Below are 13,745 nucleotides of genomic sequence, written 5' to 3' on the forward strand. Positions count from 1 at the left end.
TATTGGATATATTTGTTCTCTGAATGTTTCTATGGCACATTCAGTTCAACATATCTATTAGGCAGTTGGAAATGTGAGGCTGGGGACAGGAGAGCTTAGGCCTCAATAAATAAATAGATCTGAGAATCATCTGCATAGATGATCACTAAATTCACAGAAGTTGATGAGTTCATCAAGGGAAATAATATAGAAGAAGTTCTGACCTAAGCTTTATTCCAATATTGAGCAGATTATCTCCTTCCAGGGTGGGAAATTCTAGGATAGTCTTTGGTACTGGACTAGTAGTTAATGTGGAGGGAGCAGGGCAGATGACTAGTCAGTCCCTGGTCCTATCTGGCGATCATTTAAGCTTTAGCTTCAATATTTGCCCTTCCAGTGAATAGCCTGAATTAATTTCTTTAAGTATTGACTGATCTGCACTATTGATTAGAGAAACACAAACTAAAACAACTCTGAGATACCACATCACACTTATCAGGTTGACTAACATAACAAAACAGGAAAATGATAAATGCTGAAGAAGATACAGGAAAATTGGAACACTAATGTATTGTTAGTGGACTTGTGAACTGATCCAACCATTCTCGAGAACAATATGGAATTATGCCCAAAGGGCTATAAAACTATGCACACCCTTTCACCCAACATATTGTTGTTCTAGCTCTGTATCCCAAAGATATCATAAAAATGGGAAAAGGACCCACATGCACAAAAAATTTTATAGCAGCTCTTTTTGTGGTGGCCAAGAATTGGAAATTGAGGAAATACCCATCAATTGGGGAACAGCTCAACAAGTTGTGGTATAGGAATGTAATGGAATAGTATTATTCCATTAGAAACGATGAGCAGGCCATCAAAAGACTCATGAAGGAAAATGCTATCCACAGCCAGAGAAAGAACTATGGAGTCTGAATGCAGATGGAAGCATACTATTTTTTTCTGTTTTTTTCCTTTATCATGGTTTTTCCCTTTGGTTCTGTGGGAAACAATGGGAGGAATTTTGTTTCCATAGGATTAAAAGTACTCCTCACTTTGAGTCATAGCAGAATGAAAGTCAGAGGTGACTGGTTCTAATCAGAGCTGTGATCTAGCAGAACCAGACTCCTGATCAGGTACAGAGTAAGAGACTTGTAGGCATGCTCAACAAGCTGTTTGAGGGGAGCATGACGTGGGCAGTTCAGGAGGTTGCACCTAGTCAATGGAGAACAAGGTGGGAAATTCGGATAGAAATAGCATAAAAGTGTTTGTATTTGTCTGAGTCCCTATACTCCATTAAGGGAGCTACCCCTTTATTCAGATAAAATAAATGTAATGAAAACTTTCCTGGCTTTCTGATGAATATTGTTTATTCCTAGCCTAAGGATGTCTCTCACAATTCTAATTCTTCTTTATAATATGACTAATGTGGAAATATGTTTAGTATGATTGTACATGTATGGCTTATACTGTACATGTATGGCACACTGTCTTGGGGAGGGGGAAAAGGGAAGAAGGGGGAGAAAATATAAAACTCAAAACCTTATAAAAAAGAATGTTGAAAACCAAAAATAAATATATTTTTTAAAATAAAAAAAAAGAAAAAGGGAAAGGACCTATATGTCAAAAAATATTTATAGCAGTTCTTTTTTACAGTGGCTAAGAATTAGAAACTGAGGGTTGTTTTCAGTTATGTCCAACTCTTCATTTCCCCATTTGAGATTTTCTTGGCAAAGAAACTGAAATAGTTTGCCATTTCCTTCTCCAGTTCATTTTACATATGAGGAAACCAAGGTAAAAAGGATTAAGGGACTTGCCCAGTGTCACACAACTAGTTACATGTCTAAGGTTAGATCTGAACTCAGGAAGATGTCTTCCTGACTCTAGGCCTAGCACTCTATTGTGCTGCTCTGGAAATGAAGGGAATGATTATCAATTGGGAAATGGCTGAACAAGTTGTAGCATATGATTGTGATAGAGTACTATTGTGATATAAGACATGACCAAGTGGATAGTTTCAGAAAAAACATGGCAAGACCGATATAAACTGATCCAAAGTGAAGTGAGAATAACTGAGAGCTCATTGTGGACACTAACAGCAGTATCGTAATGGTGGAAGACTCAATTGTCAAAGACTTGGCTATTCTCATCAATAGAATGATCCAAGACAATTCAAAAGGACTCATGATGAAAAAATGCTTTATACCTCCAGAGACAAAGCTGATGAACTGAGTGCAAACTGAAGTATAATATTCTCACTTTCTTTATTTTCCATATTTCCATATTACCCATATTGCAAAAAAAAATAAAATAAACGTCAGACAGGTAGGACAACTATGTCGGAGCAATGCCAAAAACCCAGGGCAGATAGAATATCCAAAAGGTGGGGAAGATCAGCAGTGTCAAGTGCTACAGAGAGGCCAAGGAGAATGAGAACTGAGACGATGCCACTAGATTTAACAAAAAAGAAAGATCATTGATAACCTTTAAGAAAGCAATGTCATTTACATGATGGATATGGAAGCCAGATGCATAAGGGCTAAGAAGTTAGGGTTAATGTAGCTTTTTCTAGGAGCTTGGCTGTGAAAGTGAAGAAAGATACCTTAAATATACTTTGGGGAGATGGCAGGGTCATATGAAGACTTTTTTTAAATGGATGGAAGAGTCCTGGGCAGATATGTAGAAACATTAGATAGGGACAGATTGAAAACTAGGAAGCAAGACGGATTGTCATGGGAATAAGCTGCCAGAGGAAGATAGGATCCCTCAGGGTATATGGGGTTAAGAGCACAGAGGAGCTGGGTTTGGCAAGGTCATTTTATTCTCCAAAATTGGAGTAAAGGAGGAGAGAATAAGGATGATTTTGAAGTAATCTGAAGTATGGAATTTAACAGAAGAGGGAGCATGAGACAGATGACCTCAGTTTTTTCAATAAATTATGAGATAACACTTGGAAGCATGATAGCATATCTCAGTTGCTACTTCCTACATGAGACCTCTCCTGATTCCCCAAATTTTTAGTGTCTCTACCACTCCCCTAAATTACTTTCTATTACTCTTTATGCACATCATTTGATTTACCTGGCATATGTTGTTTCCCCCAATAACATGTAAGCTCCTTGAGGGTAAGACTTAAAAAAAAATATTTTTAGGGCAAGACTTTCTTTTTTGTCTTTGTATCTTGACTATTTATCACAGTGCCTGGTACATGGTACAGGTGCTTAATATATGGTTGCAGGCCTGGAAAAAATTATGATGTAGAGGTTGTAGAGGCTAACTGATAGAGGTATCTTGAGAAAAGAGATGTCTGGAAGAGAATAAAAGAAATAGCTTGCAGTAGAAAAGTTAGAATTGATACTGTATAACATACCTTCTAGTGGACCTCGTTGAAATAGTCTACTTCCTCTAGGAGCTTTCTGCATCAGGCAAGCGAGAACAGAGAAGGAAGATAGTGGGAATTATCTAGAATTGGAGTTTAGAAAGGGAACAACTGGGACAACTGGAGCAAAGGACTGAAGAGTAATGAACTGTCTAAAGTTGAACTGGTTAAGAAAACGTTCAAGATTTTGAAGGGAGGAAAGGCTAAGGTAGGGACAATGGCCTTGGAAAGTAAGGAGGGGTGGAGAGACTGGGGGTTAATCAGGCTTCTGAGTGCCCTTTTGAAATATTCAGAATGATAATTTAAGTAAAATGAAAATGGAGAGAAGGAAAAGGTCACATTCTTGGAAATCTTTATAAAGGATTGTTCTGGTTTCCCAATAACGTGTCACAAGAGGGAATCATCATAGCAATTAGGTTTGCAATCTTGTATCTATAATTACTTGTAATAATATAATCTCTAGTCTTTGGTAATTGTCAGTTTGATAAATTCTTTAAATGCTCAAACCCTGAAGTTTCAGCTCTTAATTGTCCTTGACCAATCCAATGGCAGTGAAGGGGAATGCTTTTTTCTTCTTTGGCTACATACATGTGATTCCTTATTCCAAACATTCGGCAATAATCATGAGAGGTTAATGTGGTGTAGTGGAAAGAATCAGAAGAGTTGGTTTGAATCTTTGTTTTATTAAGTGCCTATTATATGCCAGGCACTGTGGTAGGCCCTGGGATACAAAGTTGTTAGGACATAAATATTTATTAAGCAGTTTGAACTTAACTACTTAATAAATAAATGGAACTGTTAGTTATTATTTGACTACAGAGCACCATAAAAAATTACTGCAAATGGAGAAAGTTTGGCAACTTTTGCCCTGCAGTATCAGTCCTTACTGAGTATTTTGTAGTGCTGAAGTCTTCTGAGTCCTTTTTCAGATGGGCTCCCTCTGGAACTGGAAACGCTACTTCTCCAGTTTCTACTGCTACCAAGGGCAGAAACCTCTAGTGATTCCTGCGTTAATATTTATCACTTCTATAATTCTGCAAAAGCATTTTTTTAAAAGTCCCTTTTGGTAGATAATTTCAAATTTTGCTTTTTTATGCATAAGAAAATACTGCCCTAGTTAAGATACTTTGGTACAAATAAATAACCAAGAGACTTTATTACTCACAAATTATATTTGTGATCTAAGAATAAATAAAGCCTGCCTTAACTACTTTTTGGCTTTCTTGTCCAGTTCTGATTTCATTATGTGAGGAAATCCCAATGTGGAAAATACCCTCCAAGATATGGTTTGATAGCCTATTTGTAGCTTATAGTCTTAGCTATCTGCCTGGGTGTACGGAGAGGTTAATATCTTTCCATGATACACAGGTGCCAAAGGCAGGACTTGAACCTAGGTCTTCCTAGTTCCAAGGTCAGACCTCAATCTACTATACTACTTTGTATACTTTGAAAACCTCTAAAAAGAAACTAAGTCAGTGTTGATTATCTGAAAAATTAATAAAATATTGTGCCAGAAGAGTGAAAATGAATGTCTATACTCTGAAACTGTGCAATACCTGTAAGACATTCTTCATTAATGCCCCTAAGCATGTCATCCCATACAATGGGCTTCACATTGGGATGATGGATGAGCACCTGGCTAGCAATTGCTTTCATCTGGGTCAGACATAGTTTTACCATATTATTCTGTTCTTTCTGCAGCCACTGTTTAGACATCTCCCCTTCACCAAGGTAATATACCTGGATAGGAAAGAAGAAAAGGTAAATTCTTATTTGTGGTTTCATTCCCATACAAAAAAGAAGATAGGTCAAATAAGTCAGAAGGATCATAAAATCTCAGATTTAAATAGGACTTTTAAGGTCATTTATTACAACCCCTATTTCAGAAATGCCTAAATTTTAATAGTAGGCCATCCATGAGGGTAGGCTACATAATTTTTTTACAGTTAACTAATAAATTCATATTTGTATAGCACTTTAAAAACTGCATAGATCAGGGGTGGGAACCTGTGGCCTTAAGGCCACATGTGACCCTCTAGATCCTCAAGTGCAGCCCTTGGATTGAATCCAAACTTCACAGAACAAATTCCCTTAATAAAAGGATTTGTTCTGTAAAACTTGAACTCAGTTAAAAGGCTGCACCTAAGGACCTAGAAGCCACATATGGCCTCGCCACCATAGATTCCCCACCCCTGGCATAGATTACCTCATTTGGTTCTTTCAACAACTGTGTGATTTAGAAGTTATTATTACTGCCCTTTTCCAGATGAGAAAACTAAAAGTCAAAGGGATAAAGTGACTTCCTGGGGTCACACAGCTCATGTGTTTCAGGATTCAAACACTAGTCTTCCTCAAAGTCCAGCACCCTACCTATATCATGATGCCTCTCTTAAATTGATCCAAGCCTGACAACAATATATTATATAATGATTACATATGCAAGGGATATTAAAAATCTTATTAAAACATATTAAAAATCTTTTTGCTATACATTTTTGACAGGTTGAATTTCAGGATCCAGAGTGCTATGTATTGGATACTGGGCCCTACCTGAAGCATTTTAATCCTTGTTTATCGTAATGCATCCTTTGGAGAGAACAGTGAGATGTGTGACTGACAAAGTCTCAAAAGAAGGCAGGTGGATGAGCAATTCCAGGGTCCCTGAATGTGGCAAACATGATTGAGAACAGAAAGACAAGAGCTAGTTCCAGACTGGGTGGTATCCTCTTCATAATGGATTCTGCAGTAACTCTGCAGGCTATAAAAGTCTTTACTTGTCTATTACACAAGCAATGAAAACTGTTATGCATGACTGACCTAGGTGTCACTTTATCACAGAACCAATTTACATATTGGAGGCTGGGAGGAAGGAGTTTCCCTCCCAGGAGAGAATGCTGTTAGAATGGAGCCAGGAAGCAGCTCTGGGGAATAGAGGAAAGGGAGCTTTTTAGTAGCTGGGATATCCTTGCATCCTGTGCTCACAATGCCCTCAAGCTTACTTCATAACTGCCTAGATCTCTGTACCTAAACTTCTTCTCCATATTATATTATATTTAAAAATGAACCTTCCTTCATTTGAATTCCTGTTCTCCTCAATGCCTGATGAATTCAGCTCGGTACATGTCAAATATAACTTTCAGCTGTTTCCCTGTTCTTTTTCTGATCACTTTTTATAAAAGGACTTCTGGCAACCAAAATTAACCTCTACTTGTTCAAATTTCAAAGATGAAATTCAGGAATTTCAGGGTGAATATGTGAAGAATTTAAAATGCATGAGCATTTGTGTATGTGTGTCTGGTGGGACGGAGGGATATCTTGGAGCAAAGGTAGATTTATTAGCAGCCTGCTGAAGAAGTAAAAAAGCCCAGGTGCCTGAGTTCTACCTTCATACATCTTAGAAAAGTTAATCCTTGAAATGTTTTCCCCAATGTAGCTCATATTAGCTATTTCACATCTTCCTCAGCCCATACACTTCTCTTTTCTCCTTGGGGTTAGGCTGTAACTTACTGGCAAATCATATGGTGTAATTCTTTCCAGACCTTTTTTTAAGCGAGACTGTTACAACGATCAACATAAGGAAGAATTAAATGAAGTCACAAATATGTAATCTGAGTACAAAGTGGATGGTCTTGTTTTATCCCTTCTGTCTTGGGGAATGATGAGTTATGAGTTGGATTTTAGAGATTTTTTTTAAAAAAGCACTAGCTGATCAGGCTACCTTCATTTTGCTAAAGGCTGCCTTTTCTGAGTAATTTCCTTTGCAGCCTGGCTGAAGCAAACGGAAGTGCAGGGCCCAGGGTGCTTGCCCTAATTTATCACAATTGAGGTGTGGTTCTGCTCACTGAGTGATCCTGAAGGGTGACTGAGGTCTCTAATGGGTGAAGTGCTGACCCTCCTCATAGAATTCGAGATTTGAAAGGAACCTCAACAGCATACTCATTCATTGCAATGCCAATACTTTTTAAAAATGGATTTTTATGGGCAATAATAATTTATACCTTATTTTTTTTTTATCATACTGGATGCTTTTAACAGATCTGTTTCCTTCTTGGCTGGGGGTGTCTTGTGGTGTAGTTTTAAGAGGCACTTCTTGGGATGGAGGTGCACCCCTCCACCACAACCATGTGTCTGCATTGAGTTTTATTCTACTCTAGGTAGCCAAGCAATACAACTGTGTTTTTCCCTTCCCTCTCTTCTACTCCAGGATATCATTGCCACAGTAACTCTCTCATGGGACTTGACATCTCATTCTCTAACAGTGTGATAGTAATAGTGATCAACTATATCCTATGATGAATTGTGCTGTGGTCCCTCCCCATTATATGGATTCTCGTTTTAAAGACAATTTTTGCCTAAAAGATTTTTTTCTGTATAACAAGAAACGTTAAAACTAAATACCCTCTGGTCTTAGTTCCATCTTAGGGAAAACCAATCTGACTAGGTTGGCCTTTTGTGTCCTGGCCTGTGACCTATTTAGCATTTAACTAAAACTATGTACTTAGCCTGTTGCTCATGAATCTGATATAGTTATAATCTATAGCTGTGATCAAATTCAGGGAAGAAGTCTGATCAATATAATGACCAACCATAATTACAAGAGACTGATGATGAGACATGCTACCTACCTTCTGATAAAATGGTGATGAATTCAGAGTGCAGATTGAGACACATTTTGTTTAAACCTGACCAGTGAGGGAGTTTGTTTTGTTTGACTATACTAAAAGGTGTTTTATTTTTCTTGTCTTCTCATTGGGAAAAGAGAGGCGGGAGGGAAAGAAGGCAGATATTTCTTTGAAAATAAAATGATTTAATTTTTTAAAAATTCAGGGAATACTGGTTAGAAGTAAGACTTCTCCTGGTATTGAAATATTTCTTGTTAACCCTTTTATAAATAAATTTACCATTTTCCTTTTGAAAAGCAGAAAGCAGGATACAGAGGAAAGTGAAATAAGGCAAGAAGGACTTTGGGAGAACATGGAGAAAATTCTCTAGTAAATTCAAGGTAGTAGAAGGCTATCTTTTTTTTTTTTTTAAAGTAAGGATATACTTGACTGTAATAAGCGAGAATGGGTACTTCAAGAAGTTTCTGGGATTGGAAGGAGGTCTCATACCTCATCACATCCTATGTGGAACCATCGAATGCCTCTGTGAAGCTCCATTACTTGATTGATCATTGTACTCACTAATGCCAGGGATTCCTCCTTGTGGGGGTTCAAGGCATTTGGGAACAGCTCCACTTCTCGGAGGTGAGAAAATTTCTCATGTTTCAGAACAAACTGTAGGAAGAAAGAGTCAATCTGTTCAATCACAAACAAGTAAAATTGGAAATAAAATGCCTCTTGGCAGAGAGGTGGGGGACTGTGAAAACAGAATACGGTCATGGTGTATACTAGGTATACAAGGTGGTATACAAAGTATAGGGTATTTTTGTTTAACTGTCTTTCTTTGTTATAAGGGAAGGTTCAATTTGGGGGTGAGGGTTGGGGGTGGGAGATAGGAGTGGGATAAGAGGCAGGAGAAGGAGGGTGGAGAGTATTTTCAGAAATAACTGGCATAAGAATAAAAGGCATCTTATTAAGTGCCTACTATGTGCTGAGCTGTACACTATGCTGAGCTTTTGTTGTTCAGCTATGTCTGACTGTCAGTGATCCCATCTGAGGCTTTCTTGACAAAGTTACTGGAATGCTTTGCCAATTACTTCTCCAGCTCATTTTACAGATGAGGAAACTGAGGTAAACAGGTTTAAGTGCCTTGCCCAGGGTCACACAGCTAGTAAATGTCTGAGGCTGGATTTGAACTCAGGAAAATGAGTCTTCCTGACTCTAGGCTGGCACTTTATCTACTGTGCCACTTAGCTACCCCAGGTGCTGGGTATATCTATGTAAAAATGAAACAGACCCCTGCTCTCAGGAAGCTTACATTCTAACAGGAGATACAACATGTACATATAAGTAGATATAAAATACATGCAAGATAAGTAGAAAGGCTTCATGTAAAAGGTGCCATTGAGCAGAAAACAAGAAATTCCAAGAGAGGCAGAGGTGAGAGGAAATGTATTCTAGGAAAAGTAAAGGTGGAGAGGTAGGAGATTGAGTGGCATATGTGAAGAATACCATGAAGGACAGTCTGATTGTGCCACAGGATGAAGGAAAGGGAGTAACGCATGATAAAGATGGAAATATAGGTTGAATCTAGATTGTGAAGGACTATCAAAACTAAACAGAGGAGTTTATATTTGATTCTAGAAACAAAAGCAACCATTGGAGTTTATTAAGTAGGTGAGTGAAATAATCAGACCTGAGCTTTAGAAAAATAATTTTAGCAACTGTGTGAAGAATGTAGTATTGCAGAGTGAAGAGACTTAAAGTAGGGAGTCCAATTAGGACCAAATGTCTAAGAAAGAGGTGATTAAGATCTCTCTGGACTTCTTAAGGTAGTAGTCATGTGTCCAGAGAGAAGGGGGACAGATGTAAAAGACATTATAGCAGCAGAATTAAGATTTGTATATGTGGGAGAGGAGAATGAGATATTAAGGATAATGTCAAGGTTATGAGCCTGGGTGACTGGAAGGATACTGATGCACACAACAAAAATAGGGAAGCTCAGGAGGGAGATGGATTTGAGGGGATTAGATTTAGATGATCTATGAGGTTCCTTCTAGCTCTGTATCTATAAGCCTCATTTCTACACACATTAAATAGATTGTTCCTCACTTACTTCCATGTGTCCAAATGTCTGAACCAGGGGAATAACCTCCAATTCGTGTAGCCTGGCCAGATGAAGAATTTCTTTGATCTCAGAGGGGCTAGAGAAATGAATTAAGAGGGAAGTTAGTAAAGATGTTGCCAATACAATCTTTGCCCATACCCTCAACAAGAAATAAGAGTTCATGCCAGTCTCCCAAGGGATGACCTGAGAAAACAGTATCATAGTCAGCAAATCTTCATTATCGCAAAACCTTCTTTTAAGGGGAAGTTGGGGAAAAGTATTTCCTGCAGGATTTGGATGAAAATGATGGTCCAAATAAACACTTAATGGAGAATTTCTGAAGCACCTGAAATAATTTTAAACTGTTTCTTCAAAGGTTTAGGGTAAGTTTATTATATATGTACTTACAGCTAAGGAAATAGAGGCTGGAAGAAGCAATGTAGTCTGGCATGAAGTCAGAGACCTCTATCATAATCTCAGTTCTATTACTGATTTTGTGACCAAAGGCAATTCATTTCACCACCATCGCTGTTCCAAGTTCCCCAGCCACTCTTTGCATCTCCACCATCCCCTAACATTCCTATTCTGAATGGTCCCATGCCTGACATCCATATTAAAATGAATCCTTCTGGTCTTTGAGCTTCCATAGCTTTCTTATGTGCTTTCACAATCTATTTTGTATCATATCCATTTGCAAGTTCCTTCAAATTGGGACTGCCGCTTATTTATCTTTGTATTTCCTTTGGCACCAAGCCAGCATGCTGCACAGTGTAGATGCCTTTCTTTTTTTAAAAGCAATTGGAGTTAAGTAACTTGCTCATGGTTACACGGCCAGTTATTTTGTGTGGATGCTAAATATCTGAGGCCGGAACCGATCCCAGGTCTCCCGACTCTGGGGCCAGTGCTCTTACTCACTGTGCCACCTGGCCACCCCTGTAGATACCTTTCTAATTAAACTTCTAAGTACCTCATTTTCATTGTAAAATGGAAAGTAAAGTAACTGTCCCTCTTACTTCACAGGTATGCTATGAAGATCATAGGAATAAAAACATAAGAAATGTCATATTTGATCAGACTTGTGGTACAGTGAACATAGCGTCTGGTTTCTGATAGTGGTACCAATAGTTTTTGTGAAGGTACATTTGTCCTCTCTGACTATACCTTAAGAGGTTATAGAAGCAACGAAGAACTATTAGGTTTAAAAATTAACAACTACTTAAGAGTTGTTAAGAAAAACATTTACTAAGTTTCTTTTAGGATTATCATGCATGAATTTATCTAACCCTTTTTGAAGCTTTTTATACTTCATGTATATGTCTATACCACCTCTTTACTTAATTAATAGTGCACCTAGTCACTAGTACTAACTAGTATTATCTTTTAAATAACAGTAGGCCTTCCTTTCATTTATCTTATGACTATAAGGAGTCCCTGTTAAATCTAATATATCAAAGTCTGTCTTTCTGTCATTCATGATTTTATAGATTTTTAACCTATCCCTTTTCAGCTTTTACCTTTTCAGCCTGAAATGTTTTAATCTGACCATACAGAATCATACGCATATTACCTTAATACTACTATGTGGAATGGTTTTTAGTTCTTTAAAAAAAAAAAAGACACATCTATGCACATCTCAGAGACAAAATGGCACAGCATATAAAGAGCTGGTCTTACAGCAAGGAAGACTTTGGTTCTAGGTCTTGCTTTTGACACATACATATGACCCTGGGCCACTTAACATCTCAATGCTCTAGGTCAGTGGTGTCAAATTTAAATAGAAATATGACCACTAAACCTACATAATGACTCTTGAGGACCACTGACTTAAAAACCACATATCAACATCACATATGTTCTATTGCATTTTTACTTATTTTGTTAAAAACTTCCCAATTTCATTTTAATCATCATCCTTTCCCTTCCCCTCCCTAAAGGGTTTGACACCTCTGCTGTAGACTACTCACTAACATTATAAATTACAGAGGAAATGCCAACTTACATTGGTAGGGGGAATTTCAACCTATGCATTACTAACTTTCTCATATTAACATTGTCCTGTTACTATAGATTGCTACTAGATCAGAAATAGGCCCACCAAAAACGCACTATAACCATAAATGTTAAATTCTCAATTCTCCAAGCACCCTTTTGAGTTCCTTTTTGCTCTGTAGATTTCCCTGGCTTTCCACTTTCAAGTCATTGTTAGTCTAAGATGAATCTATCCCTGGACCTCCTCGTTACCTTGCAGCCCTTAGGATACCTGTAGGCATGCCTGGCTTTCAGAAGTTGTAGAGGGCCCTCATAGGGAAACATGTCTTCATATTCAATGAGGATGCCATTCGCACCAAGAGCATGGAAGAGAGGGAAGACCTGGAAAAAGAAAAAAATATAAATTACTAAGCATAGCTTGGAGTAGATAAATGACTAGAATTGAAATTTGTGTTCTACCACTTACAAAGAGGGGTAGGAAGTCATTCACATGTTAGTGTTAATTCTTGTAATAAATTCTATATTTAGCTGAAATCGGTATGTAAATAGGAATTTTGACTATGGATATAATGCTCAGAATTAAATTAGCAGGAGTAAAATGAGCAAAACCAGGAGAACACTATACACAGTAAAAGCAACACTGTGCAATGACCAAGTATACAGTAAAAGTAACACTGTGCAATGACCAACTATGATAGACTTTAGCTCTTCACAGCAATACAATAATCTAAGACAATTCCAAAAGACTCATGATGGATAATGCTATTCAAATCCAGGGAAAGAACTATGGAGTCTGAATGCAGACTAAAGTATACTATTTTCTCTTTTTTTTTTCTTTCTTGTGGTTTTTCCCTTTTGTTCTGATTCTTCTCTCCCAACATAACTAATATGGAAATGTTTAATATGATTGTACACGTAGAACCTATATCAGATTGCTTGCTGTCTTGGGGAGGGGAGAAGAGAGGAAGAAAAAAAAATGTGGAATTCAAAACCTTACAAAAGTGAATGTTGAAAACTATCTTTACATGTAATTGGAAAAAATAAAATACTATTAAGTGGGAGAAAAAGGAATTAAATCAGTAAGCAGGTAACATAGAATTCAGGTCTTCAGACACAAAATCTGATAATGTATTTGGTAGCTTAAGGGAAGCTATTAGAACTGTTTGACCTCACTCTAACAATTGCCTAGTAGGTGATATAGTTGCATTAAAAAGGACTGATGACTGATTTCCTGGGAAACTGAAATAAGTTGGAGAAGGGAAGGAGAAAAAAATGATAGTGAAGACTTAGACTATCACACCTATCTGTACATTAAGAATAAATGACAACTGAGGTGAGATTAAATGACATATGGGGAGGAGCACCTACTTCTGTTAGGAAAGTGGGCAAAGGATTTATAGTATGTATGTCCTGGGGAACAAGGCATACTTATTAGCTATGATTATATACTTCTTACTTATTATCTATGATTATATAATTCCTATACCCAAAAAGCATTAGAAATATAACTTCACCAAATGGTGGGGTCCAGTGAAATTTTGAATTTGAGATATATTCGGAGGATAACATGATGGGATGAGAATGACCTTCAGAGATCAGGTACCTGAGGGGTTAGAGTGAAGATGGCAGACATAGAAGGAACTGAAAAAACAAGCTTACTTGCTGTCCCTCACACATGACATCCCATCTCCCA

General features: G+C 37.6%; 2 protein-coding genes across 19 annotated transcripts in view; one reads left to right on the top strand and one right to left on the bottom strand.

Moving 5' to 3' along the window:
- The window catches only part of OGFOD3 (2-oxoglutarate and iron dependent oxygenase domain containing 3), a 138,117-nt gene that overhangs the window by 39,714 nt on the left and 84,658 nt on the right, over window positions 1-13,745 (top strand). The window lies entirely within an intron of this gene.
- Window positions 1-13,745, bottom strand: part of HEXD (hexosaminidase D) — a 53,394-nt gene that overhangs the window by 18,924 nt on the left and 20,725 nt on the right. For 5 of the 7 annotated variants that reach the window (XM_069076667.1, XM_069076666.1, XM_069076669.1 and 2 more), the window contains 4 exons: window positions 12,324-12,433; window positions 10,073-10,160; window positions 8,467-8,631; window positions 4,912-5,095 (listed from right to left, as the gene is read on the bottom strand). In XM_069076667.1, coding sequence (XP_068932768.1) covers window positions 4,912-5,095; window positions 8,467-8,631; window positions 10,073-10,160; window positions 12,324-12,433 — 547 coding nt within the window. Of the gene's footprint in view, window positions 1-4,911; window positions 5,096-8,466; window positions 8,632-10,072; window positions 10,161-12,304; window positions 12,434-13,745 lie in introns of all 7 variants that reach the window. The other 2 variants (XM_069076671.1, XM_069076672.1) reach the window with 2 other exon arrangements.

Source organism: Petaurus breviceps, unplaced genomic scaffold (genome assembly GCF_028583685.1).
Source record: "Petaurus breviceps papuanus isolate PSGF00001 unplaced genomic scaffold, PetGlider_PUasm1.0 90925, whole genome shotgun sequence".
Lineage (NCBI taxonomy): Eukaryota > Metazoa > Chordata > Mammalia > Diprotodontia > Petauridae > Petaurus > Petaurus breviceps.